This window comes from Myodes glareolus, chromosome 14 (assembly GCF_982192425.1).
Source record: "Myodes glareolus chromosome 14, mMyoGla1.1, whole genome shotgun sequence".
NCBI classification, from domain to species: Eukaryota; Metazoa; Chordata; class Mammalia; order Rodentia; family Cricetidae; genus Myodes; species Myodes glareolus.
In genome coordinates this window covers 77,801,542-77,826,348 of record NC_142039.1, presented here as the reverse complement: position 1 = coordinate 77,826,348, position 24,807 = coordinate 77,801,542, and the positions used below count along the sequence as shown (strand labels likewise).

The 24,807-nt window shown below is 38.6% G+C and overlaps 1 protein-coding gene and 1 long non-coding RNA gene across 2 annotated transcripts in view; one reads left to right on the top strand and one right to left on the bottom strand.

The window, feature by feature from the left end:
* Ercc6l2 (ERCC excision repair 6 like 2) overlaps positions 1 to 24,807 on the bottom strand; it is a 110,502-nt gene that overhangs the window by 85,310 nt on the left and 385 nt on the right. The window contains exon 2 of the mRNA XM_048447611.3: positions 24,660 to 24,788. Coding sequence (XP_048303568.3) covers positions 24,660 to 24,699 — 40 coding nt within the window. The 5' untranslated portion in view covers positions 24,700 to 24,788. The remainder of the gene's footprint in view (positions 1 to 24,659; positions 24,789 to 24,807) is intronic.
* Positions 19 to 18,093, top strand: LOC125408952 (uncharacterized). Its single transcript, XR_007234637.3, has 3 exons — positions 19 to 4,284; positions 15,345 to 15,424; positions 17,525 to 18,093. It is a non-coding gene; the product is annotated as an uncharacterized LOC125408952 (long non-coding RNA).

Genomic DNA, 24,807 nt, shown 5'->3' with positions numbered 1-24,807 from the left:
AATCCCGCGAGAACGCCCCCCCCCCAGGCGCTCCCTGCAGATATCGCGGGAAGGTGGGTTAGGCTTTAAGTCGGCTCCAGCGAACTCCCTTCCGGACTAGGTCGGCCCGAACGGTCCGCGACATCCCAAATATCGCGAGATTTAGTACTCATTGCTGACTTCGAACTTTTATTATCTATTTATTTTTGCTGAGGCTCGAGGTGAGTGGTGTCCCCCAAGAGCGGGAAAGGACAGTGTGAACCTTGCAAAGACTGCTGTCCTTGTACTTTCTTCGTCGTCTGGGAGCTTCAGGACGGCGAGCTTTAAGAGGTCGTCTTATTGGGTTTACCCAGTTTATTGTAACAGAACCAGCCGCCCTGACACAAACAAGGTAAACAGGGGGTTCGGTTAACTAACCTCGGAGTGTTAACCTCGTGAAACGCCCTGAGGAAGAAGCGCACACCACGCAGCCTGTCACCCTCTCCAGCAGGAGCTAAATGGATGCTGCCCGTTGTCTGACACCTCACCGCCAAGTTAATGAAGCCAGAGTGTCTTTTTGCACGTGTTAAAGTGTTAGTGTACTACGCAGTATGTCGTTGATTTAGCTGGAATAAGCCTCTTGCCTATTGCGGTTGTAACCGGTTTCCACAAACCTTTTTGTTTTAAACAGCATTAATGTGTTTATGATTTGTGTAGGCCACAATTCCTATACGAGTCTCCTGAAGCTAAAATCCAATGTCAGAGAAGCTGCATTCCTTCCCGAAGGTGGAAGAAATCATGACTCCTCGACTTGACCAGGATGGATTCAGAGCTCACCAGAATAATCTCATTTCCATGTCTGCATTCTTAACCGCATCAGAAAAGACCCTTATGAAATATAAATAATAATAATAAAAAGTGTATGGTTCCTGGATTTATAGAGACAAATTTCTTTGCTCCAGGAATCATTATCCTGCCTATTATAAGACCTTTTTTGAATACACTATGCCTGTTCTACAAAGCGATCTCCATTCTTTGCAGTTACCAAAAGTTAATATCCCTGGTCACAGTAAGAAATGTTTGTTCATATAAATATGAAATGCATCCACTTAAAATTTAATGCTACATAGGTTAATATTTTGACTGGTAGTTTATTGTACCATATTATTTTTGATCCATTGATCCTAACTTAAGACCCCCATCTATTATAGGACATATTTTAGATACAACCATTGAAAACTATTAATTACAACCTTTGATTCTAGCATACATTTTGATGTATTCCTTATCTTACTTAAACTCTTCTCACATACTCTTTGAAATCAAAATGATAAATAGAAATTTTAATCAAGCTTGTTTTTTGTTTTTTTGCTACAAGAAAAGTTTGGCTCTTCCCCACCCTCCAATCTGCTATCCATTGATATCATTAATTGTATATTGTCTTGATTTTCTAGAGGTCTGTTGATTTAAGATGTAGAATCTTACAGAGCTGACCTGTAACTACAAATGACTTGATAAACCCAAAATAAGTTTGTAAATTTAAATACAAGAAATCAACTTGTTGAAGGAATATTCTTATGACTAGCAAGAAAAAAGACACCTCATCCTTGAGTGTCTATTATGTAACTGCATTGCAATGCTTGTCCTGTACAATGAAATGGAAACAGTCATAACATGAAACTGTCTTAAAGATCTACATGCTTCATAAAGTTAAGCATCGGTAACATTCTTCCTGCCTTTACCAGTAGCTTTTGTTGTTGCCAGTTGTCTGTCATTCCCTTGTGGGAATGCTGATATTGTGAACCTCCAAACACTATCATGCCATTTATTTCAAAGTGAAATTGGTATATTTAAGAATTCCTGAAGTCAATTATAAGTATTGTTGCATTGACTGTGTTGCATGCAAAACCACTAGCAATAGAGAACCTAGAAAAATTAAGCCAAATTAGACTACAAAAGTAGGATTGTGGTGTAGCACACCTGGAATATAAGCACATACTTGGCATGCACGAGACCCAAGATTCAACCCTCAGCACCCAATACAATCATCACAGCATAAGCATTTCAAAGGATTTTACTTGAATATCAAGAGACTTTAAGATGATTAACCCCACAATACCTTATTAAAATTGGTTTCTATTTAAGCTCACAATGTAAAAGATAAGTGTATATTCTGAGGCAAAGGCCTTTAAAATGATGGATTAATCCATCAAAAGGCTCAGAAAAAAAAGGTATGAAAACATAAGACAACTCAAGAATGTTGTTAAGTTTTATTAGTTATATGAGTTTGGGTTGTAACCTTTCTCCCTTGATATATTGTCCCAGCCAATGAAAAGAAAGTGAGATGGAAGACGATGTAAATGAGAGCAAGAGAAAAGAAATGAAGTAGATGTATCCTTGTTTGCCAATAAGTCTTAATATATAACATTTTAAAATCTTAACATTTAAAAATCAAGGGTGTCGGGATGTAGTTCAGTTGATGTATGTCCATCATACAGGAAGCCCTGTGTTCAACCCCCAGCATCACAGAGTGGTGACACACATCTGTCACTAGGGGTGCAGAGGCATAAGGATCAGAAGTACAAAGTCATCGGCAGCCACATAGCAAGTGTGAGGCCAGTCTGGAATATGTGAGGCTCTGTCCCAAAACAGGTCCTTGTGTGTGATAGATAGGCAAGGGCTCCATCACTGAGCTGTGTTCCCAGCCTTCCTGACTTGTTCTCATGTAAGGTCTTTAAAATTGTGTACAGAAGAAATCTTTAGATTTGAAGAACTAAAGCCTGTGACTTTGGTGTGGTAGTCCATCTAATGGCAGATAATAAGCCTAAAATTCTGCAACTAAACAAGAACTGGTATTGTTTACTGATGGCCCGGTCAGTAAAGTGATCTGAGTTCAGACTGCCAGCTTCTGTATAAAAAGTCTAGGAATGGGTGTGTGCACCCATAACCCTGGTGCTGGTTGTGGAGGGAAGAAGACAGGTGGATTCCGTAAGCTTTTAGCCAGTTATTCAGTGAGCCCTGGTTTCAACCAGAGACTCCAAAATGATTAGTGGAGATCAAGGAAGACATGTATCAACCTCTGTACATATACATATGTTTACACATATGAACACAGGTACACACAATCACCAATAAGTACTGGATGAAATACTTCTGTCAAATTACTAAGATGTATAATTTACCTCTCAAAAATACATTACAAGCACACAGGACATCTAAGTAAGGAACTGAAAGCTGGCTTATTGAAGTGGTACTTAACCCACTGCTATCATGAAGGCATTCACCTGTCTCAGTTACATAACCATGAATTTTAACAGTCTTGGCCAGAAGACAGCTTTCATCCACACAGAGTCTTATTAAAACCCATGTTGGAAGTAAAACTCTCCATTTAAAATAAGAAAATTTGAAATACAATGTTCTTCAGGAAATGGCAAACTAAAACTAAAACCTAGACAACGGGAAAAGAGGATGTGCTTGAGAATCCTTTTCAAGGATTTTCTATGCTGTTGATTTTCTGTGACATTTTCCTGTATCTGCAGGCAGATTTAGAGTTCTCATTTGCACACAATCTGGAAATTCCAAACAATAAGAGTGTAGTACCAGATTATTGCATCCAGGTAGCTGGAAAGAAGCCAGTGCATACTTTCAAGTGAGACCATGTTAAAGATTCCACAGACCTCAGAGATAAAGCCCTATCCTGCAATTTACAATCCCCAAACTGAAACAAATATATAAAAATAAGCCATCATGAACAAGACACAGCATAAAAATATTTCCAACAAAAATAGTACCCTGGTAGTTTTTATTATTAGAATAATAGGCATTTTTTTAACTGTCGCTCAAATATTTATTGATGCTTTAAATACTGGACAGAAAGCAAGAAAGTAAATAAAAGGCTCTGTCAAGAAGTGCCAGATAGCCAGGCACATACGTTTAATCTCAGTACTCAAGAAGCAGAGTCAGGTAGATCTCTGAGCCTGGAACTGGTCCCTGGTCTGTATAGGGAATTCCAAGCCAGCCAGAGCTACACAGTGAAGCGCTGTCTCAAAAAAGTCTAGATAGATTATTTTTAAATTCTAGAAATGTAAATTTTAGTTACTGAAATATAAAACTCAACAGTAAAATAAAGAGCACATGAAACACATGATGGAGGAGGGTTATCTGTCTATTGTGTTATTTTCATTGGTCAATAAAGAAACTGCCTTGGCCCTTTGATAGGACAGAAAATTAGGTAGGCCGAGTAAACAGAACAGAATGCTGGGAAGAGGGCAATGGGGCAGATGCCATGGAGCCAGCCACCAGGTCAGACATGCTGAATCTTTCCCGGTAAGCCACACCTTGTGGTGCTATACAGATTATTAGAAATGGGTTAATCAAGATGTGAGAGTTAGCCAGTAACTAACTCTCTAGAGATAATGGGCCAGGCAGTATTTAAATGAATACAGCTTATGTGTTATTATTTCTGGGGCTAAGCTAGCCGTGCAGGAGCTGGGCAGGATGAAAAGCAGGCCTGCCTGCAGCTCCTCACTACAAACACATCTTAACAACAACAACAAAAAAATTATGAACTGAAAGTTCTGCGGGAATGTCCCCAAATACAGTGTAAAAGATCAAGAAGCCGTGAAGCAGAAAAGAAAGAAAAAAGCAAATTCAGATGAAAGATAAAAATCTAATTGAAGACCTAGAAGTAAAGACTAGAGAGCCTGAGAAGAGATAATGTTCAAAGAAATTTCTGATGTCTTTAGACGAGGGAAGTGTGCAGAGTGAGTGGTGTGTATAAACAAAATGCATTACTAGACATAGAAGGGAAACTACAGAAGAAAGTAGCAAAGAATCTGGAGATCTTGAGAGTCCGTAAAAAGGTCAGATTACCTCTCAATGGAATGACACCAAGACGAGCAGACATCTCCATAGTAACACTGAAGTCTGAGACAATAGAAGAGCGACTTCAAAGTGCCAACGGGAGATAGCTGCCAACCTAGGCTTTAATTAAGGCAAATAATATTTTCAGACAAGACCAGTGAACTTTCACTACAGAATCTGTTAAAGGATTTTGAACTTAAATTTTTAAACTTTAAGAAGGAATGATTAGCCTAAAAAATTGGTAGGCAATTACTGGCCTTATAAAGCAACAACCCACAATAATAGAAATAATTTGAATATATAAAAATAAGAGAAAATGAGAATGTTGTATAATAACATACAAAACGACTACAGTGCTGCAGCTTAGATGTAGCACACCTTCCGAAGCTTCATGTGAGAAATCCTTACTCGCCAGCCTGGCACTCCTGGGAGGTAACGAAAACTTTTAAGAAGTAGAGGCTGGTGAGAGGACTCAGGCCACTGGGAACATGCCCTTAAGGAGATACTGAGATCCCAGGCTCTCCTCTTTTTCTCTTTAAATTGTGGACTCCTCGACGTAAGTAGCTTATTGTACCATGTACCCCTGTCATGACATTTCAGGCCCAGAAACAATGGGGCCAAGGCACTATCAGCTGAAACCCCCAAAACTGAGCCAAGCATTTCCTCCTTTTAAGTTACAGTAACAGACAGCTGCAGACAGTGAAGGCATGTGAAGAGTTAAAAGATGCTTTTGCTGGAAAAGAAAGCGGGCATTGATGAACTTCTGATGGAGACTTCACATTAAATGTTAGTATAGTTAAATATTAAAGGGGTATACAAGTTTTCAATAGGAAAAGATAAAACTCAGTCACCCCAATTAAGGCAGGTATGATAGCATAAACATGAAATTTCTCCCCTAGGGAAGCCACTGACTTCCTAACTCACAGCTGGCAGCCCTGATTTGGAAAGTTCTAGAAATGTTAGGGGATGGAATATTGTTCCAGGAGGTAGGTCACTGCGATCATGCCTTTGAAGGTCTCGTCTCCTTTCCTTACTCTGCTTCTACCCTCCATAAAATTAAACGAGTCCCTCAGAAGATAAAAGGCTTCTACTGCTGTGTTCGGCTTCACTGTGACCCTGAAATTCATACAACCAATAACTATTGACTACGACTTCGAGTGAAACAAATCATGCTTCATGTTGTTCATTCTGTCACATGGATGAGAAAACCAACTAGCACAGCAGGGACAGGAAAAGATGAGTAAACCATGGTTAACAGAAATCACCAAGTAGTACAAGTTAACCCACATTTCAAAAAGAGCAGACATGCTGGATTAAGTTGCCTAAAGAAGACTCAATGAAGACTAAATGCAGCTGCATTTCATGAGACAGGTGTAAACAGAAAAATATCAAAGCAAGATTGAGAGTAAAATCAAGGTGAAGAAAGAAATGCTGAGTACTTCATAAAGATAGCAGACCTGACAAAGTGAACATCAATGCAGAGAGTCTTAAAGATAAGGGGACAGTATAAATCAGAAAACCTATTACTGTGAGTTCAGTAGAAAGATAAGGGGACAGTATAAACCAGAAAACCTATTAATGTCAGTTCAGTAGAAAGGCTCACGCACTTGAGAGAGGCTGACTCCCAGAGTTTATTGTGACAAGATGTGCATTTCCTCCGGAAGTGATGTGAGTCATAGGTGAGTGAAAGCCAGAGAGATTTAAAGATGACCCCAGTTAGAACTTGAACAACTGGCTTCTTGGTGAGAAGGTAGTGAGTCTGAAGAACATGGAAAGGCGTCCAGGTGGGAGGATGTCTGAGGAAGATCTATGCAACCTCATGGAAGAACCTTGCTACTCTTTATTTTATATCCCAAACTAATCCTGGGGAAGTTAGAAGCATTCTGGGGAGTGGGAGCAAAGGCACAGCATAAGCCATATAAAGACGCAATCACCCCCACCATGTTCACAGTAAACAACTTACAGCAAGTCTGGACTCTGCAAGGCCATTACCTTAAAGTTGAATGAATGAAATACTACATATCAAAGTTTCTTGTTGGTATAAAAATAAGTTTCACAATAGCCTGGGATGGGGTATAGCAACGGGTTATTTATCTGGGGATAAACTCACAGTAAGAGTAGCAATCCGCAGTCCTCTGTGTATGCTGGGAACTGGAACCAAATTCAGCAGCCAATAAGGTCACACATGCTTTTTGTCTGCATTTCTAGTACATAAGACCACACCCAAAGTGGGCCGATATCTATTTAAATAATTTAGGATTGTGTTGGCATGAGACATGATTGCTCCTGGCAGCACTGATCTATTCCCGAGAGAATGTTGGGCACCAAAGACACTCCACCTAGAGCTTGCTTTCTTCTTTGTAAAACCGGTCTTTGGGGAAAGAACTGCCCCTGCCTCAACTACTAATAAAATGGAGCAAACAACTTCCAAAAATATAGAAATGACAGAAATAGCTTGCTACCTGGTCAGTCATCTAATGTTTCTCTGCAACACTGAAGCATTTATCTTCAGCCTACAAGCCTAAAATATCTTATAGACTTTTCTGTGAAGCAGGAATTTTGAAGGACTGTTCTATCTTGTCTTAGCAAAGTTAGGCAGTTGTCATTTTTTTGTATCCTGCCTATCCAGTTTGGACAGCATCTGTTAGCCGTTGAGGCAAAGGCAGTTTCTTTGCCCAGTGGCTAACCTTGCCACAAATGAGAGCAAACTCCATATGGAGGTTCTTAGATGCCCATCATCCTCTTTTGAAATAAATTGGTGCTAGTAGGAGCAGACGTATCTCACTGTCATGAAAAGCCTTAGGTTATTTTATATGACCAACTACTAACCTGTATTTCTTAATTATACATTACATTTTTAAATGAGCTATATAGGTACAATACCTTAAACAAGAGTAGAAACATATATAAAGTATAGCAAAAATAACCTTAAATTTATATCAATATACAAAAGTCCAACCAATGAAAAATATTTGAGACTAGTGGTTACTCAAAAGTTGACTCAACAAACCACTATTTTATCCCATTGTCTCTATCTGTATCCCCCCTTTTCCCTTCAGAAAGAGCTCCCTGAATCTCATTTCCTTTGTTCAACTTTTTTCCTGACCATAACCAATAACTTGTAACAAACCCCCCCCCCAAATAATGACAAATAACCATGAACCACCAAAATGAACAAAAAACAACCACTCTTCTCTGGTGATATTTTATTTGTGATCTAACAAATAAAGGTTGCCATAGAGGCCAGGCAGTGGTGGCACTCACCTTTAATCCCAGCACTCTAGAGGCAGAGGCAAACAGATCTCTGTGAGTTCAAGGCCACCCAGGGCTACACTAGATTGATCCAGCCTAAATGAAAAACAGAGCCAGGTGGTGGTGGCTCACACCTTTGATCCCAGTGCTTGGGGTCATATGCCTTTAATCCCAACACCAGGAAGGTGGAGACAGAAAGGGATATGACTCGGCAGAGAGGAATATAAGGCAGGAGTCAGGAGTTGGAGGGATTCAGTCTGAGGACTTGTCAAGACAGAATACCCTGTTCAGTCTGAGGATTTCACAGAAGAACTAGTGGCTGACTGCTCTGCTTCTCTGATCTCTCAGTTTTCACCCCCTGATATTTGGCTCTGAGTTTTTACTTTTAAGACCAATTAGAATTCGCACTGCACCCCACTCTTGGGAATATGGGCATCATGTTCTCTAGACTTTTTCTTGTTCCCTGGGGAAACAAGAGTCTTGGAGTCTTTGGGGACCCTGAAAAAATTAGGATAATGGTCAAGTCCTGGGACAGGTAACCATAACATTTGTTGTTCAGTAAAGCACGATTAATAAAAACTCAGAGACAAAAATTGGGGTTCAACCTGAAGACCAGAAAAGCAAAGTAGTCAACCACTGACTCTTACCTCTGCCTCAGTTCAAAACTGGTGATCCTACTTCCAAGAATCTCAGAATGAGACTATGAAGTCTTCAGGTTGAACCCCAATTTCTGTCTCTGAGTTTTTATTAATTGTGTTTTAGTTCAGTCTCTGTGCAATGGGAAAGTCCAAGGCTTATCTGCAGTCCTGGATAGGATTAGTCTGTGAGCCTGGACCATTTCCGCCAGCAGCCTGTAAGCTGTTCTGGATGCAGAACTCTGAGGAAACTACAGCAGGCTCTCATCGAGGCTGATTACCTGGGCCACCTGTTTTCTCTGGTGTCTGGTTCCCTTGCTCTGAAAACACGCAAACGTTTAAAGGTAACAAACATATCTGCATTAACACAAGTATGGAATGTGCAGTGTGCACAAGTTAGTTGAAGGTTTATTTTTGTTTTATGTTTGAGCAGGTAAAATACACATCACCTGTCTTCTTGTTTTCTAGGTTTATTTTTTATGTCCACAGCCATGATTTTCAGGGGGTCTCCCCTGATCAAACCTGATCTCTGTCAACCTTGACTGATTCCACAATCTTTTGATTCCTGTGGAAACAAAAGCATAACGTCTTTCCCCAAAGTAATACATTTTCCAACTTCCCAGTTTGAAGTCAAGGCATCTCTCAAGTACATAGGCTGGTTTAGTTCAGCAGCCCCATCTACACTCCAGTGTCTCTCAGCAGCTGATGCTCTCTGTCCATTAGCATTCAAAAAATTCAAACTTAACAAAGTACCATATAAGGTCCAAGTGCCCTCTGTTACAGTATTTTCTATCCTTTATGTGGTTTGTTTTTTATATTACTTTACTCTCTTTTTAAAGATGTTATTATTTTCAAGCTTGTTTGTTATTTTCTATACCAGTTTTCTTTTCTTTCTGCAGCATCTAAGCACATTTTTAAATATACTGTACCTTTTTAGGGGTCCAACCCATTTGTAACTCTAGTCTCAGAAAACTGACAAATTTTTTAAATAAAATAAGATTATCTTTTACTTAATAATTAATATATTCACTTATAAGTGAGAACATATCATGGTTGTGTTTCTAAGTCTGGGTTGCCTCACTCAGGATTTTTTTTATTCCATCCATTTGCCTGCAAATTTCATGATGCCATTGTTTTTAACAGCTAAATAATATTCCATTGTGTAAATATACCACATTTTCTGTATCCATTCTTTGGTTGAGGGGCATCTAGTTTGTTTACAGTTTTTGGCTATTGTGAATAAAGCTGCTATGAACATGGTTGATCAAGTGTCCTTGAGGTAGGATGGAGCATCTTTTAGGTATATGCCCGGGAGTAGTATAGGTGGGTCTTGAGGTAGATTGATTCCCAATTTTCTGAGGAACTGCATTATTGATTTACATAGTGGTTGTATGAGTTTGCACTCCCACCAGCAATGGATGAGTGTTCCCCTTGCTCCACATCCTTGCCAGCATGAGGTGCCACTTTTGTTATTGATCTTAGTCATTCTGACTGGTGTAAGATAGAATCTCAGAGTTTTGATTTCCCTGAAGGCTAAGGATGTTGAATATTTCTTTATGTGTTTCTCAGCCATTTGAGATTCCACTATTGAGAATCCTGTTTGGCTCTGTGTTCCATTTTTTAAAATGGATTGTTTAATTTGTTTGATACCTAGTTTCTTGAGTTCTTTATATATTTTAGACATTGGCCCTCTATCAGATACAGAGTTTGTGAAAATCTTTTCCCATTCTGTGGGCTCCACAGACCCAGAGTGGCTAAGTAACAAGGAAGGCTTTAGAGAGGATGCATGGATCTCCCTGGAAAGTGGGAAGTGGGATAGATTTTGTGGGTGGGCAGGGGTGGGCAGGGAGGTGTGGGAGCAGGATAGATCTGGTTGGGGAGGGAAGAAAGGAAGGGCAGTATGGGAGAGATCTGAATATGTTGGCATTTAGGAGTCGATGTAGAAACCTAGCGCAGTGGAAACTTCCTGGAACCTATGAGGGTGATCCTAGAGGGGACTCCTAGTACTGGAGGATATGTTGTTGTTGTTGTTGTTGTTGTTGTTTACTCTTTTACTCCTGGGGGCCTGCTACCCAGCTCCCACATAAATCACATGGAGACTTATTAGTTATGGATGCCCAACCTTACCTTGGCTTGTTTCTAGCCAGGTTTTCTTAAATTATCCCACCTACCTTTTACCTCTGGGCTTCTATCTTTGTCTATTTCTGTATACCTTTCCATGGCTTGTTGTGTAGCTGAGTGACTGGCCCCTGGTGTTCTCTCTCCTTCTTTTCTCATTCCTTGAATGTCTCTTCCCAGATTTCTCCTCCTATGTATTCCTTTTGCTTGCCAGCCCCACCTGTCCTTTCTCTGCCCAGCTATTGGCTACTCAGCTCTTTATTAGACAAGTAAGGTGTTTTAGACAGGCAAAGTAACACAGCTTTACAGAGTTAAACACAAGCAACATAAAAGAATATAGCATCTTTGCATTATTAAAATAAATGTTCCACAACATAAATAAATTTAACACATTGTAAAATAATATTCCACAACAATATGTAGTCTGAACCAGCCATCTTTTGTGACTAGGCTAGGTTCCCAGTGGTGGGACCAGGGCATCAACCCAGTCACAAAACCTTCAACTCACACCTGTCTACCTGCAAGATGTGCTGGAGAAATGATAGACAACTCAGAGCTTGTGGGAGTGGCCAACCAATGACTGGTCTAACTTGAGGTCCAAGCCTCAAGAGGGAGCCCATGCCTGACAATGCCTAGATGTCCAGGAACTGGGAACTGGATGGCTCAGAGACCTAGAGTAGAACTAAACTGACAAAAAAAAGTCAAGGAAATGATTAATGATATTTTGTTATACTCATAGACTGGTGCCTAGCCCAGTCATCATCAGAGAGGCTTCCTCCGGCAAAAGATGGGAACAGATGCAGAGACCTGTAACTGGAGACGGCATTTGTTTTCCAGCTGCCCAGACCCAGATAATCACACAGAAACTATATTAATTACAACACTTCTTGGTCTATTAGCTCAGGCTTTCTTATTACCTAACTCTTACATCTTAACCCATTTCTTCTAATCTATGTATCACCACAAGGCTGTGGCCTACCAGAAAGTTTCTAGCGTTCTCCTTTGGCAGATTAATGGCGTCTTGACTCAAAACACACACACACACACACACACACACACACACACACACACACACGCACACACACACATCTTAAAATAGGAAAACTTGACAGTTAAATTTACCACACTAACAGATAAAGTAGAAGATCTATTAAAGGTTTCAATGGGCAGAAACCTTTTATGATTCAATTCAATATTAGCAAAATCTATTAGAACCAAACTTTCTTATTCTAATTAATTGTGAACTATTATATGGGTGCTGGAAAGATTGCTCAGCAGTTAAGAACACTGCCTGCTCTTCCAAAGGTCCTGAGTTCAATTCCTATTAACCACATGGTGGCTCACAACCATCTGTTATGAGATCTGGTGCCCTCTTGAGGACATCAACTTAGACCGTGAAGCCAATTATGGACAAGTTCAACAGAACCACCATATATGTGCTGCCCATGCATGCTTCAGCATTGCCAGGGCATAAATTTCATTGCATTTCATTATATGGTCTCCATTTAAAATCAGGAGTGTGGTGTCTGTTGCTACTTCTAGTCAACATTGTACTAATAAACCAATTCTAGTAAACCAATTTTGGATATAAGTCATAAGATACCCAGAAGAAATTATAAAAACAATTGTTAACAAGATGATCATTTATGTATAAAATGAAAAATTATTGATAAACTTAGAATAAGGATTATTGGGGAGCACAAGTGAACTATATTAGAATTTAATAATATAATTTAAAATAGACTATTTTACACTTAATAACAAAAATTACAATAGTTAATAGTTTAAAATAAATGGAAGATATTTGTAAGCTAATAATAAAATGTGAAAATCTCCAATAAAGAGAGACCTATCTCTGGGTGAGTTGGCACATGCCTGTTGATGGATCTCTGAGTTCAAGGTCAGTCTAGTCTACAAAGTGATTTCCATGACAGCCAAGGCTATTACATAGAGAAAACTTGTCTTGGAAAAAAAAAAACAAAAGAGAGACTGAGAGAGAGATAATGTGCTATCACGGTAAGAAAACTCAGTATGATGAAGATGCTTGCCCCAACCCAAAAAATTTATAGAGCAATTCCTTTCCAAATTACCAACAAGCGTTTCCCTCAGATCTGAACAGTGAGATTGTAAGGATTGATATGAAAGAGTAAGTGAAGAGTGGTGAGGTCAACATTGACATGGTATCAAAGGAATAGTTGAAAAATAGCACTGGTACTAACACTGTAATGTTAACTATAAAGTACAAAATTTTTTTAATGATTTAAGTTTAGCAAGAAAGAAGACAAAATTTTCAGGTATACAGATGTTCTAGTCAGCCCAGTAAATCATCAGATACCCAATGAACAGCGAAGTACTATAACAGAGAAGGAAGCCTCAAAGAACAGAGCACACATGGAAGGGATGGTTAGCAAAGCAGCAGCCTTGCTTAGTCACACCTGTTTTAGATCTTTAATTGGACAGGACTGTGTTTTGTTTGTGTCAAAATTTGCATGTTGTTGAAGCCTGAGTGTTTATATTCAAAGCACTCTTTCTGGCATACCTTCATTTTATTTAATGTAAGATTTTAATTAATGATAAAATAAGAATGTATAAATGGGATATATATGTAAAAGTACAATATCATATATAATGAACTTATGAGAATCGTTGACAGAAGTTTCCTGTCTCAGAGCCACTCATTTCCAAATACCTGGTAGCTGCTTCCCAAATTACCATAAAGAGCCTTAAATTAATTATAAATGCTGGACCAATAGGTCAGGCTTATTATTAACTAGCTCTTACATTTTAAGTTAACCTATATTCCTTATTTACTTTCTGCCACATGGTAGTTTCTTTCCTCACTACAGCATGCCCATCTTGCTCTCTCTGTGTCTGACTGGCAACCTCTGACTCCACCCTTTTCCTTCCCATCACCTTCAGTTAGGCTGCCCCACCTATACTTCTAGCCTGGCTACTGACCAATCAGCATTTTATTAAACCAGTTCGAGTGACAAATCTTTACAGTACACAAGAGGATTATTCCACAGCAGAGAATGATCAGAATGAAATAGTATATCCATATAAAACCATGCTGCCCAACTTTGTTGGTAGATTATGATGAAAATGTAAATCAATAGATTAACTTTTATTTGTTTGTTTTTGTTTTGAGTCTGGGTTTTTCTGTAGCTTTGGAGCCCATTCTGGAACTACATCTTGTAGACCAGGCTGGCCTTGAAATCAAAGAGATCCTCCTGCCTCTGCCTCTGGAATACTGGGATTAAAGGCATGTACCACCACTGCCCAGCCTAGATTAATGTTTTGTTTTGTTTTGTTTTGTTTTTTAGCACAATAAATGCAGGCTGTTGAGATAGCTTAGATAGTAAAGTACTTGACTTGCAAGCATGAGTTGGGACTGCAGAACCTATATTTTTAAGAATGCCGGTTGAGATCAGGCATCTTCCTGGTGGAAATCTGAAAAAGAATAAGGAGGGGTATGTGAGAGGGGTTGGAGGGATCCAGGTATGATGGCCTGCAGTTCTAGTCCAGCACTGGAGAGGCAGAAACAAGTAGATCCCTGCCAGCCACCTAGTTTACTTTGTGAATTCCAGGACAGTGAGAGACCCAGTTTCAAATTCTCAAAAAGTGGATGCTCTCTAATGAATGACACCCAAGGTATCCTCTGATATCTACATGTATATGTAAACAAGGGCACGCACACACATGCATAGGCCCAGAATATGTAAGGAAGTAAATAAATGTGGGCTTAATTATACTGATATTCTTAAGTGCCAAAACTAGCTTTTGAAATCTAACTTGAAAACTGAATAAAATTTCAGGTAAAAGATTAATAAATAATACTTACTCTTTGTACTTTCTTCCCCCATATATCAAAAGCATTATAGCACAGAAAGTTAACTAATATGAGTTCCATGGAAAGACTGTCCCAACTAGAAGAAGGAACTAATGAAAATGTGGTGTTTGGTCTGTATTGAACATATACAGACTGTTTCCTTGTTAGATTTTTAAAATTTTATTACTATTGTGTGCATATGAAATGTGTGGCCACATTGTACAGTACACATCTGGGGGTCAGAGGACAACTTTTAAGAGTTGATTCTCTCCACCTTTCTATGCTAAGATTGAATTCATATTGTTAAGCTTGCATAGTAAGTGCTTTTACCCACTGATCCATCTGTCCAGCCCCAAAACATGCATTTTTAGGGAATTAAACTTCAAAAATCCGCTACATATTTACAACAGAATTTTTTTCTAAGGAAGTTCAATTCAAGCAGATTATATTTGAATAGGATCAAGGTATGAGATAAATAGGTAAGTTGTATTTTAACAGCTTTCAGTAAGCATGATAAAAAACCAACTATCTGGATCATATTTTAGAATTGTGGGTTTTAAAAAAAACTCTTTCTGGCCTTACAATGGACTCTCCCAACACTTTTCATATTATATAAGCCATGGTCCCACTTCATGCCCAATGCTCCGTGTGATTTGTATTAAAGACAGTTTTTCTCTGACTTGTTTTAGGGCACATCACCTGATCTTTGAAGACTGTCTTTGGAGTTTGTATGACTTAAATCCTTCAAGCAAAGAAAACTGAAGAGAGGGTGGGCTGCGTAGTCCTAAGTTCTCAACTGCAAAGTTAAAATGTGCTGATGTGCTTTGTAAAAGATTGTTGCTGAAGTCTTACTTTTCAAAAATGTTCCCCAGTGAACAAGACTGTAGGTGTCATAAAACAAGGGTAAAGGAAGTGCTATGCTTTAAGATGTACCGACTTCAATGGCTTGTTCCGAATGCAAACACAAAGATAAATTTGATCACATTATCCTAAATGCATTATATGGTTGAATAAGATGTAGGCTTTCACTGTATTTGGTTGGAAGTAAGCTAAGTTAAGGAATTAATTAAGATGGGAGAAATATAAAAATTATGTAAAAGGCAAGTGAGTTTATTTTTAAACTGGACCCTGTTTTTTCAATATAAAGCAACTCTTTCAGGGGAACGGTTCATGCTCTCCAGCTGACGCAGAGATTATTTGACAGAATGGCTGAAGTATCCCACACTACTTATGCACAGTGGAAATGCAAAACCTAAAGAATTCATATTTTCAGGACTGTTAACACCTTCTCAAATTTCGATAATTCATTCAATTTCTGTAGAAAAACATGGCCTTTGTTTTTCTTTCTTCTAATTATTTATATTGCTCGCTTTGACAAATAAGTTCTCAGTATCTGAAGACCTGCAAGAATGTTGCCACCCAAAGCACATTTCCCTGCTTTCTGCGATCACTGGCATAAGAAAATAGGTGCTTTCTTCCACTTCTCAATCTTTTCAGTGCTGTTTCTTAAGAAAACTGGTGGTGGAAGGGTTCACCCACTCGACAGTTACTAGAGCAACCTCTCTCTGCTGAGCAAGTACCAGGGACCAGGACATAACCATCACGCAGATAACTTAAGCCAAGTCTTCCACTTCAGTTTGATCATTTAGTGTCCATTAATAGGTGTGGATATTCTTCAGGAAAATAAAAAAAAAATCACTTCAGCTCTAAGTCTTTTAGTGATCTTTGTAGTGGTGTGCAGTCCAAATCAAATGGAGTACAGTACACCTACAATATTCTTAGAAAAACATGTGATCTCACTGAGCTGGTTACCATATGACGGAGGGAGGGGAAGGTCTGTTGCCGAGTGCCGTGCAGTATTTGCACAGTGGCATGCACAGGAATGGCTGCATTTTTCAGGTAGAAAGGACTAGTATATCATTCAGACTCCAGGTGTGGATGTATAAGCTAGTTATAATGTGTATGTCTCCTTTTCTGTATATTTCATATAATCTATAGCTCATTTAATGTAAATAATATTATAGTCTACTAAATGTCTGTTTCTTATTTTTCTGCTAAAAAAATTCCCTAACAAATGAGAAATTTACAAAAGAATTAATAATATTACAAAATTGTCTGTAAAGTTCACAATTCCCTGAATATTTACTTAGACGGTCATTCAACAAGTGTTTATTTAGAAAACCTACCATATGTTGGGAATTCTGCTAAGCACTGGAGATAAAACCATTAACAGAAAGATCGTGATTCTGCCTCCATAAAACTGAAAGTCTGTACCATGTCCAATACGTTAGCTAGAACAGACTCTAGCTAGAGTTGAACAATGCAGGTCACATTTTGTGAATAATTTTCATATACAGACCACTAGTATAAAAGAAATGCAATACAGAAAAGAAAAAATACAAGATTACAGCAGAGGTAGACAATAGAAAACAAATTTAAAGAAATTAATCAACAAATTAAATGTTCAACAAAATTGACAAACTTTGTTATAATGAACACATAAAAGGAGAAAATATGGAAAGAAAATCAGAAGTAAAAGAAGGAACTGATTCCTGATTTTACAGAAATAAAATTCTAAGAGTACTATAAACAATTACTGGAAATTGGATAACCTGGATGAAATGGACAAAGTCTCAGAAAATACATAATGTATCAAGACTAAATAATAAAGACATAGAAAGCCTGAATAGACCTATAAATTGATAAGTACGTTGAATAAGTAATCAAAAACTTTCCAACAATTAAAAGCCAATAGTTACTGATAAATTCTACCAATTACTCAAAGACTAATTAATACTGATCATTTCTACACTCTTTCAAAAACTGAAGAAGTCTTCATAACCCATTGTCTATATCACACTTTCACCAGAGCCAGAGAGAATCTACAAGAAAACTTCTATCAATATTTCTCAACAGAATACTTGTCAACTCAGCAAATGAAGAGGAAGACACAGCCCCCTCAATTGATGTAGAGAAAACACTTGACACATTTTAATATTCTTACAATTAAAAAATCAACAAACTAAAGCTAGAAGAAAAGTTAAGCATAAATAGTCCATAATTTGCACTTGCTATCAATGAATAGATAAAAGATTGAAAGTGGTCCCTTTAAGATCAGGAACAAGGGACCCCCATTAGTCCTCCAACCCCAGGACTAGGACTATCCCAACCAGACAAATGTTGCTTTCACCCCTCATCAAGTAAGCTTCTTCATTTTCTCAGTAGATAGAGGCTATTGCAGAGGTCTGCAAACTGATCAAAATGTAAAGGCTAAGTGACCATGGGGTGCCTAAGTCCAGTTTGTACATCTACAGTGCAATCTCACTAAGACCTAAGGCTCATGGAAAATCACAGAAGAGGGGATAGAAAGAGTGTAAGAGACAGAGGACCAGAACACTTGCTGCTAGATAGTATCTTCTGGAGGGCATGAGTTTGTGGGGGAGGGTAGGAAGGAGCTGGAGGGGTAAGGTGTAGATATGATCAAAATGCATTGTACTCATGTATGAAATTCTCCAAAATAAAATGGGCAAGTAATATATATATGCAATATGAATAAATGTAAACCTAAGTGATCCAAGAATATGTCAGCATATTTCATGCTCAAACTCATGAAAAAAACATTTAGTTAGCCATCCATGAGATAAACAAATACTTGAAAAATCATGTGAGACCATAGGTAAAATAGTACCTTATACATACTTCTCAGGGAAAGCAGAATTTGGCTAACCAATCAGTCAAACTCAGTGCTCATCAACGTAAATGCATAATATAACACAAACCTAGACATACGTGGGAAGAGAGATCTTACTTGAGAAAATGCCCTCCGTAAGATTGGCCTGTAGGGAAGTCTGCAGGCATTTCTTAATTACTGATGGATGTGGGAGGGACCAGCTCCCTGGGGGCAGTATCACTCCTGGTAAAGCAGTCCTGAGGTATACAAGAAAGCCAGCTAAGCAAGCAAAGAGGAGCAAACCAGTAAGCAGCATTTCTCCATGGTCTCTGCTTCAGTTCCTGCTTCCAAGTTCCTGCACTGACTTCCCTTGGTGATGGACTGTGACCTGTGAATTATAAGATGAAATAAACTCTTTCCTCCCCAAGTTGCTTTTGGTTATGGTGTTTATCATAGCAATAGAAATCTAACTAAGACAACTAGCTAGTTCTTACTACGTCTGTGTAACATGTTGACACACAGAAATCATATCTTTGGTAGTCAGTGGCACACTGTAGAAGCCAAGCATTGAAAGAAATTTTGGTGTGTGCTGAAGGAACAGTTGAGGAAAGTGTGGTGCTTATAATAGAGTATCCTTTGGCAATTTGAACTAACAAATGTCCACAGGGTTCCTAAAGATTTTAGAAACATGGTGCCAAATAAACAAGTCTTGTGTCTGCTAAAATACAGTACAATTCAACATTTTGAAAAAAGAAAAAAAAAACAACAACAACCCGCAGCCAGTCGTTGCTTAACAGGCGAGATGCTCTGAGGAAAGCATTGCTAGGCAATTTTGTCATAATGTGAACATCATAGGCTACATTTATATGAACAAAGAAAACATGGCATTGCTCCATAATGGAGTCTCATGAGACCAATGTCCTATGTGCAATCTGCTTGCCACAACATCATGCAGCCTATGACCATGCGTTTATGATCAACATCAAAGTTATTAGAGCAGATATATGTGGAAAGAGGAAGGAGAGTGGTAATGGTGAATGAGATGAGAAAGGAATAAATACCTGAAGTATTTGATTCTGGAACCCTACTGACTGTAGAGTATGAACCCAGGAATTTCTGCCCCTTGGCCAATTGGAAATATCAATAAGATGTGATCTCTGTGCCTATGAATGTACAGTGTGATAGAGGAAGATGACACAAGATATACTTATTCACATAGTAGAAAAATGCGGAGTGCTAGAAAGAAAAAATAAATGCAACCAGACAAGTGTCATCAGGAATCCTGGAAGAAAACTGGCGTTCTGGAAGAGATGGAGTTTTTAAATGGCAATGGAGAGTACTTGTATTTGATATACAGAGTAAGTTCAAATGTTATTCATTAAAGAATAAACAGAAAAGTCAGAATGTTCATAGGAACTGTAATAGGAAAAAAAACATAATTAAGTTTTGTTGAAGTATCTGTGGCCTGAAGCCTTAGGGGACCTCAAGGGTGAGGCTGAGAGTCCACTGACCCCAAGAGCAGCAGAATGCCACTGTGGATTTTCCATCAAGTTAGTGACATCCCAAGGACAGAAGCAATGTGAAGCTCCCAGTGTGCCTACTGAGCTGAGCTGCCAAGGCCGTTTGATTATTGGTAATGACTTTCGGGATCAAACAGGGCTTCTCAATGTCTCCTTGAACTTTTGTTTGAATGACTAATGAAGGACTTAGCAGATTGAAGCTGCCTCCAAGAAACAGCGCAAACAAGTCTTGAGAAATCCCTGGAGCCTAAATTAAGCTCTGGGTGTTCTCAGTTTTAGTTTTGGCAGCTTCACGAAGTTTCTGTTCCTGTTTCCACACTAAGACCTTCTCACTTTCCTATTAGGCTTTAGATTTGCAAGCTCACCATGCATTTGTAGAGTGGGTATGAAGACCCAGCTTTGAACTAGGTCGACAGCTAGCAGACCAGCTGCTGTATCAGGTCAGTGCAGGAACATAGGGCGTTAAAGAGCTGAATCTGAGCCCTGGTTTTCCTGGATCAGAAAGAAGGCTGGCCAGTTAGCCCAAGTCACAGCCACCTGGTGGCAGACCAACTGAGCAGTACCACTCAAGATGGCAGGGGGCTGATCTGAAGAAGCTGGGCTGCCTTGACCTGTAGACTTGATCTCATTGTTATTTTAACTCAGCCCTAAAATTTGAAAATTTGACAAGTGACAGAATGCTGAGTTCATCTCAGTTATCCTTGCTTCCTTGGGTCCCTGGGTAGAAACGTAAATATGAGTGCTTTCTATGGTGGATAGCTCTAAAATACCCAATCTCACCTGTTTAATTCCCTAGAAATTGACCTCTAATATTTTAATACACCCTTCCTATGGTCTTTTTCTTTTCTTTTCTTTTTATTTTTTTTTTAAGATTTTCTGTAGTTTAGCTTTCTGCAGTTAAAGCTCTGAAATTCTTAACTGCTGATAGTAGGCTCTCTTCACCCTAGTTAGAACCAGGCCAGGTATAGGAACAGAGTCTGGCATGGTGGTCCAAGTAGGCTCTAGGAAATTACAGTGCTCAGAAACTAAACCTAGTCCTTGACACTTTGTTTCACATGTGGCCATTCTCCTGACTGTGATTCTGTCAATAAACACTAACTGGCTCCTCTTATCAGGGGCAGTTCTGAGTCAAGTGGCCAGAAATCAGTCGGTTTTAAGACAAAAGCAAAGAATGAATCTAATAACCCTTTTGCTAAATTTATCACATTTACCAAAGTATGTTTGAAGAAAAATAATCATCTTCAATGTAGTAAATGCAAGTGTTCACAGGTAGACTAAGGAATGCATACTTTGTAGCAAGTAAGGACGTGACAGGTCAGCTAGTGTCTGACTTCATTTTTAAAAATATATTGTGTTATTTCTTATTTATGGGCCTCTGGGATCGTGTGTGCACGTGACTAGGTGCCTGTAACTGTGGGTGCCCAGTGAGGTTGGAAGACGGTTTTGGATCCCTGGAAGCTAAAGTTACAGCTCCCTGATGTGGATGATGGGAACCAAAGTCCCTCTGAGCAGCACTCTCGTCTGCTGAGTCATCAATCCAGCCCCATTGCCCAATCACTTAACACCACCCGCTCACAACTCTAAAGTCAGTATTTTCCTGCTGTCGTTCCCCAGCAGGTAAGTATCAAATTAGTATGCCTTTGGGTGGATTGTGTTAGAATGCTTGATTTTGAAAATTGCTTTTTGAGGTCCTGACTTGAGCTTCATAAACAGTATTCAATGGGTTTGGCTTGGGATTTGGACAGAATTTCCAACCGTTTGTGAAATGGCCCTAAACATTCTTCTACAATTTTGTATAATATATTTATTTATGAGAACTTACGTTTTGTCACTGATTTTAATTTTTTGGTTTTAAAATCAAAATATTGGTCAATTCTGAAGAGGTTCTGCATCCCATAGTATCAAAGAGTTGGCTAAGATTCACTTATTCAAGTAAAAATAAATAAGCACATTTGTTTATACTTTTAATAAATGACAAAATTACATGCATATGCCAAAGAATTTCTTTTTTTTAAATATTTATTTATTTATTTATTTATTTATTTATTTATTTATTTATTATGTATACAATATTCTGTCTGTGTGTATGCCTGCAGGCCAGAAGAGGGCACCAGACCTCATTACAGATGGTTGTGAGCCACCATGTGGTTGCTGGGAATTGAACTCAGGACCTTTGGAAGAGCAGGCAATGCTCTTAACCTCTGAGCCATCTCTCCAGCCCCAAGAATTTCTTTAACTGATTACATACAAGAAAAAATGTGTCCCTAACAGATAAATACTAGGACCTAGATAACAGGAAGTGTTATCAGCTAGAATTACTTTTAACAAGTTGTTTACTGTTCAATTATCTTTCAAAAGAGTAATTTATGGAAAATTGCTCCTCAAGGGTTGACCATCTTTCTTCATAATTCTCTAAATAAGGGGTTATGTGGATAAAAACCTTTTCTTTCTGACTTTCTCTATTCAGTACATGTGACAACCCTCAGACACAAGGTGGTATAGAGTAGCTCAGACCGCATTTTAGTGCTTCTTTTTGACGCTGAATTCATGTCCTGGTCTAGAACACAGAACATGCGTGCTGTGTGAGGCCAGTTCACCTACACCTCCGCCCCACATCCAGTTAAAAGCTGAATTTTGAAAAGACTTAAACTGTTGTCCTAAAACAAAACTGTCCATGAATAATCAAATCAGCTCAATCATGTACCTTTCATCTCAGGAGCAGTTCAGAGAACTAAGTTATCCACTGTGATGTGTTTGTAATAAACGCGGTCTGAAGTCACTCTGGAACCCTAAAATGATGCTTTTGTATATGTTCATGGCTTGATTAAAATATTCATGTGTGTTTAGATACTATTTTACTTCATGTTGCTCACTGCTCATAGCGTGCATTTTCCTTCCAGCAATGAAAAAAATGATGAAGAATTTTGTCATTTTGATAAGTCAAAGTCCTCCTTTTTAGATATCACTGAAGTCTTATCTTCATCTATGCATGCTTTACTTGCCAATCTACAGAAAGGTATATTTAAGTATAAATCACACAACAGAGAAACATAATAGGGTAAAAAAAATGGTCTGCTAATGGGCAGAACCATTCACTTTGTGGGCTGGTGAGACAATCTATTGAATAAAATCACTTGACACCAAGACAGCCAACCTGAGTTGACCTCTTAGAACCCACATGGTGGAAGGAGAGAACCAGGTCCCACAAATTGCCCTCTGCTCTGTATCTGCATGCTGTGACACACATGCCCCATACATGCTGTGATGCACACACCCTACACATACACAAAATAAGTAGTTTATTTGAAAAACTTAAAGAGTCATTTTAATGTAGAATATCACTTTCTGAATAAAAAGAAAAAAGGATGGTTTATAAGAATGCAAAGAGTTTGTGCATAAACAATGTGACTCACTTGTTGAGCGTGCTACATATTTGCTAAGAAATTATAAAGCATGAGAGAAGCCATGGGCAGTGTTACAGTTGTATGTTAAGAAAACAGAAAGACTTACTAGGTAAGGGTATATTTACACGCAATCATAGAAAAGTCAGTATTGTCTGTAAAAGCAGATATTTAAAATAGATACAGAGGACTCAGCTTACAAAACACACGAAAAAACACCCAAAAGGTGAACCAGTGAGGCAGTGAAGAAATGACCAGTTCCTTGGAATGTTAATCATACAAAATGAAGCTGTGATTTACAAATTCGGTGTCAAGAAGAAAATGTGTGTGAAAGAACATGTATGTACTGGGATGCTGGTGAGAACATTGTTCTAAATTAACAGAAACTGAGACACAAAGATAAAAGCCAGTATCTAAGACGTGATTTTTTTTTAAGGAATATCATACTATATGCTATATAAAATACATTAAGAACACGTGAAAAAAAAAGCTGAATGTAGTCTGGAGAGTAGATAATATTACAAAATTATTCTTGTTTTTTTGGTCATGTTGATATTGTAATTACACAGCAGAATACCCTGCTTTTAGAAGCTGTCCCTGAAATTTAGGGGGGAGTGTCAGGAAGTATGCAATTCATTTTAATGTAGTATCCCTAAGCACATAGAGGCACACACATGCGCACATATGCACACATGAAAAAAACTAGCGATGTTTTAACATTCAGTGCTTATGAATTTAGACGGCAGAGATGTGGTAATGTGAGCCCTGGGTTATGATTTGTTTATTGTTTTGTTTTTCAAATTTTCAACATGGTAAAATATTTACAATCAAAAGCTGGGGGAAAAATAAAATCATTTCTTATAAGATAGTTCTAGAATTTCTAGGAAAGACATTTCGTTTATGAAAGATACAGCGCTAAACCGAGATCTCCAGCTAAGGTGAAGAATCAGCCATCAGGAGACAAGAGGACAAAGATCAGTGCCAGAAGCCCTGAGCGAATCGGACGTGAGAAGGAAGCCAGCCATTCTGAACAGTTAATACAGAATAACAAAAGCGAGCCCGTACTCTCTGTAAGCAAATTAGTCACTTCCAAATACAAGCCCAAGAAAGTAGCTAATTATCCCTAAAATGTGGGCAACTGGCCTTTGATACTAGTTGTCTGAATTTCTAATTTTCTTGAGTTCTCAGGATGAAGACAATGCTAATCGTCTTAACCATAAACTTTTAAGTTCATGGAGGTCAGTGTATTTTTAATTGTCTTCAATGGTAAAGGTTTTCAACCTTGATATAAACCTTAGGAGAGGACTCAGGTGATGTTCAGAGCTAGCAACATCTAACAAGTTTCAAACGTGGAATGGTTTGAGTAACCACTGTACTGTCTCAGTAATGCAGCAAAGAAGTAGATGAGCTTACCTGAGTAGGTGAGGGTCTCACTGAACTCGTGTCTGGGCATCTCTGGGACTCTGTGGTTGGTATGCAATGCTTCCCACTGCTGTGTTTTTATAGCCCAGGCTGAGATAGACTTCCAGGGAAATGCTCTACCTGTCCAAGGTAACGGTGA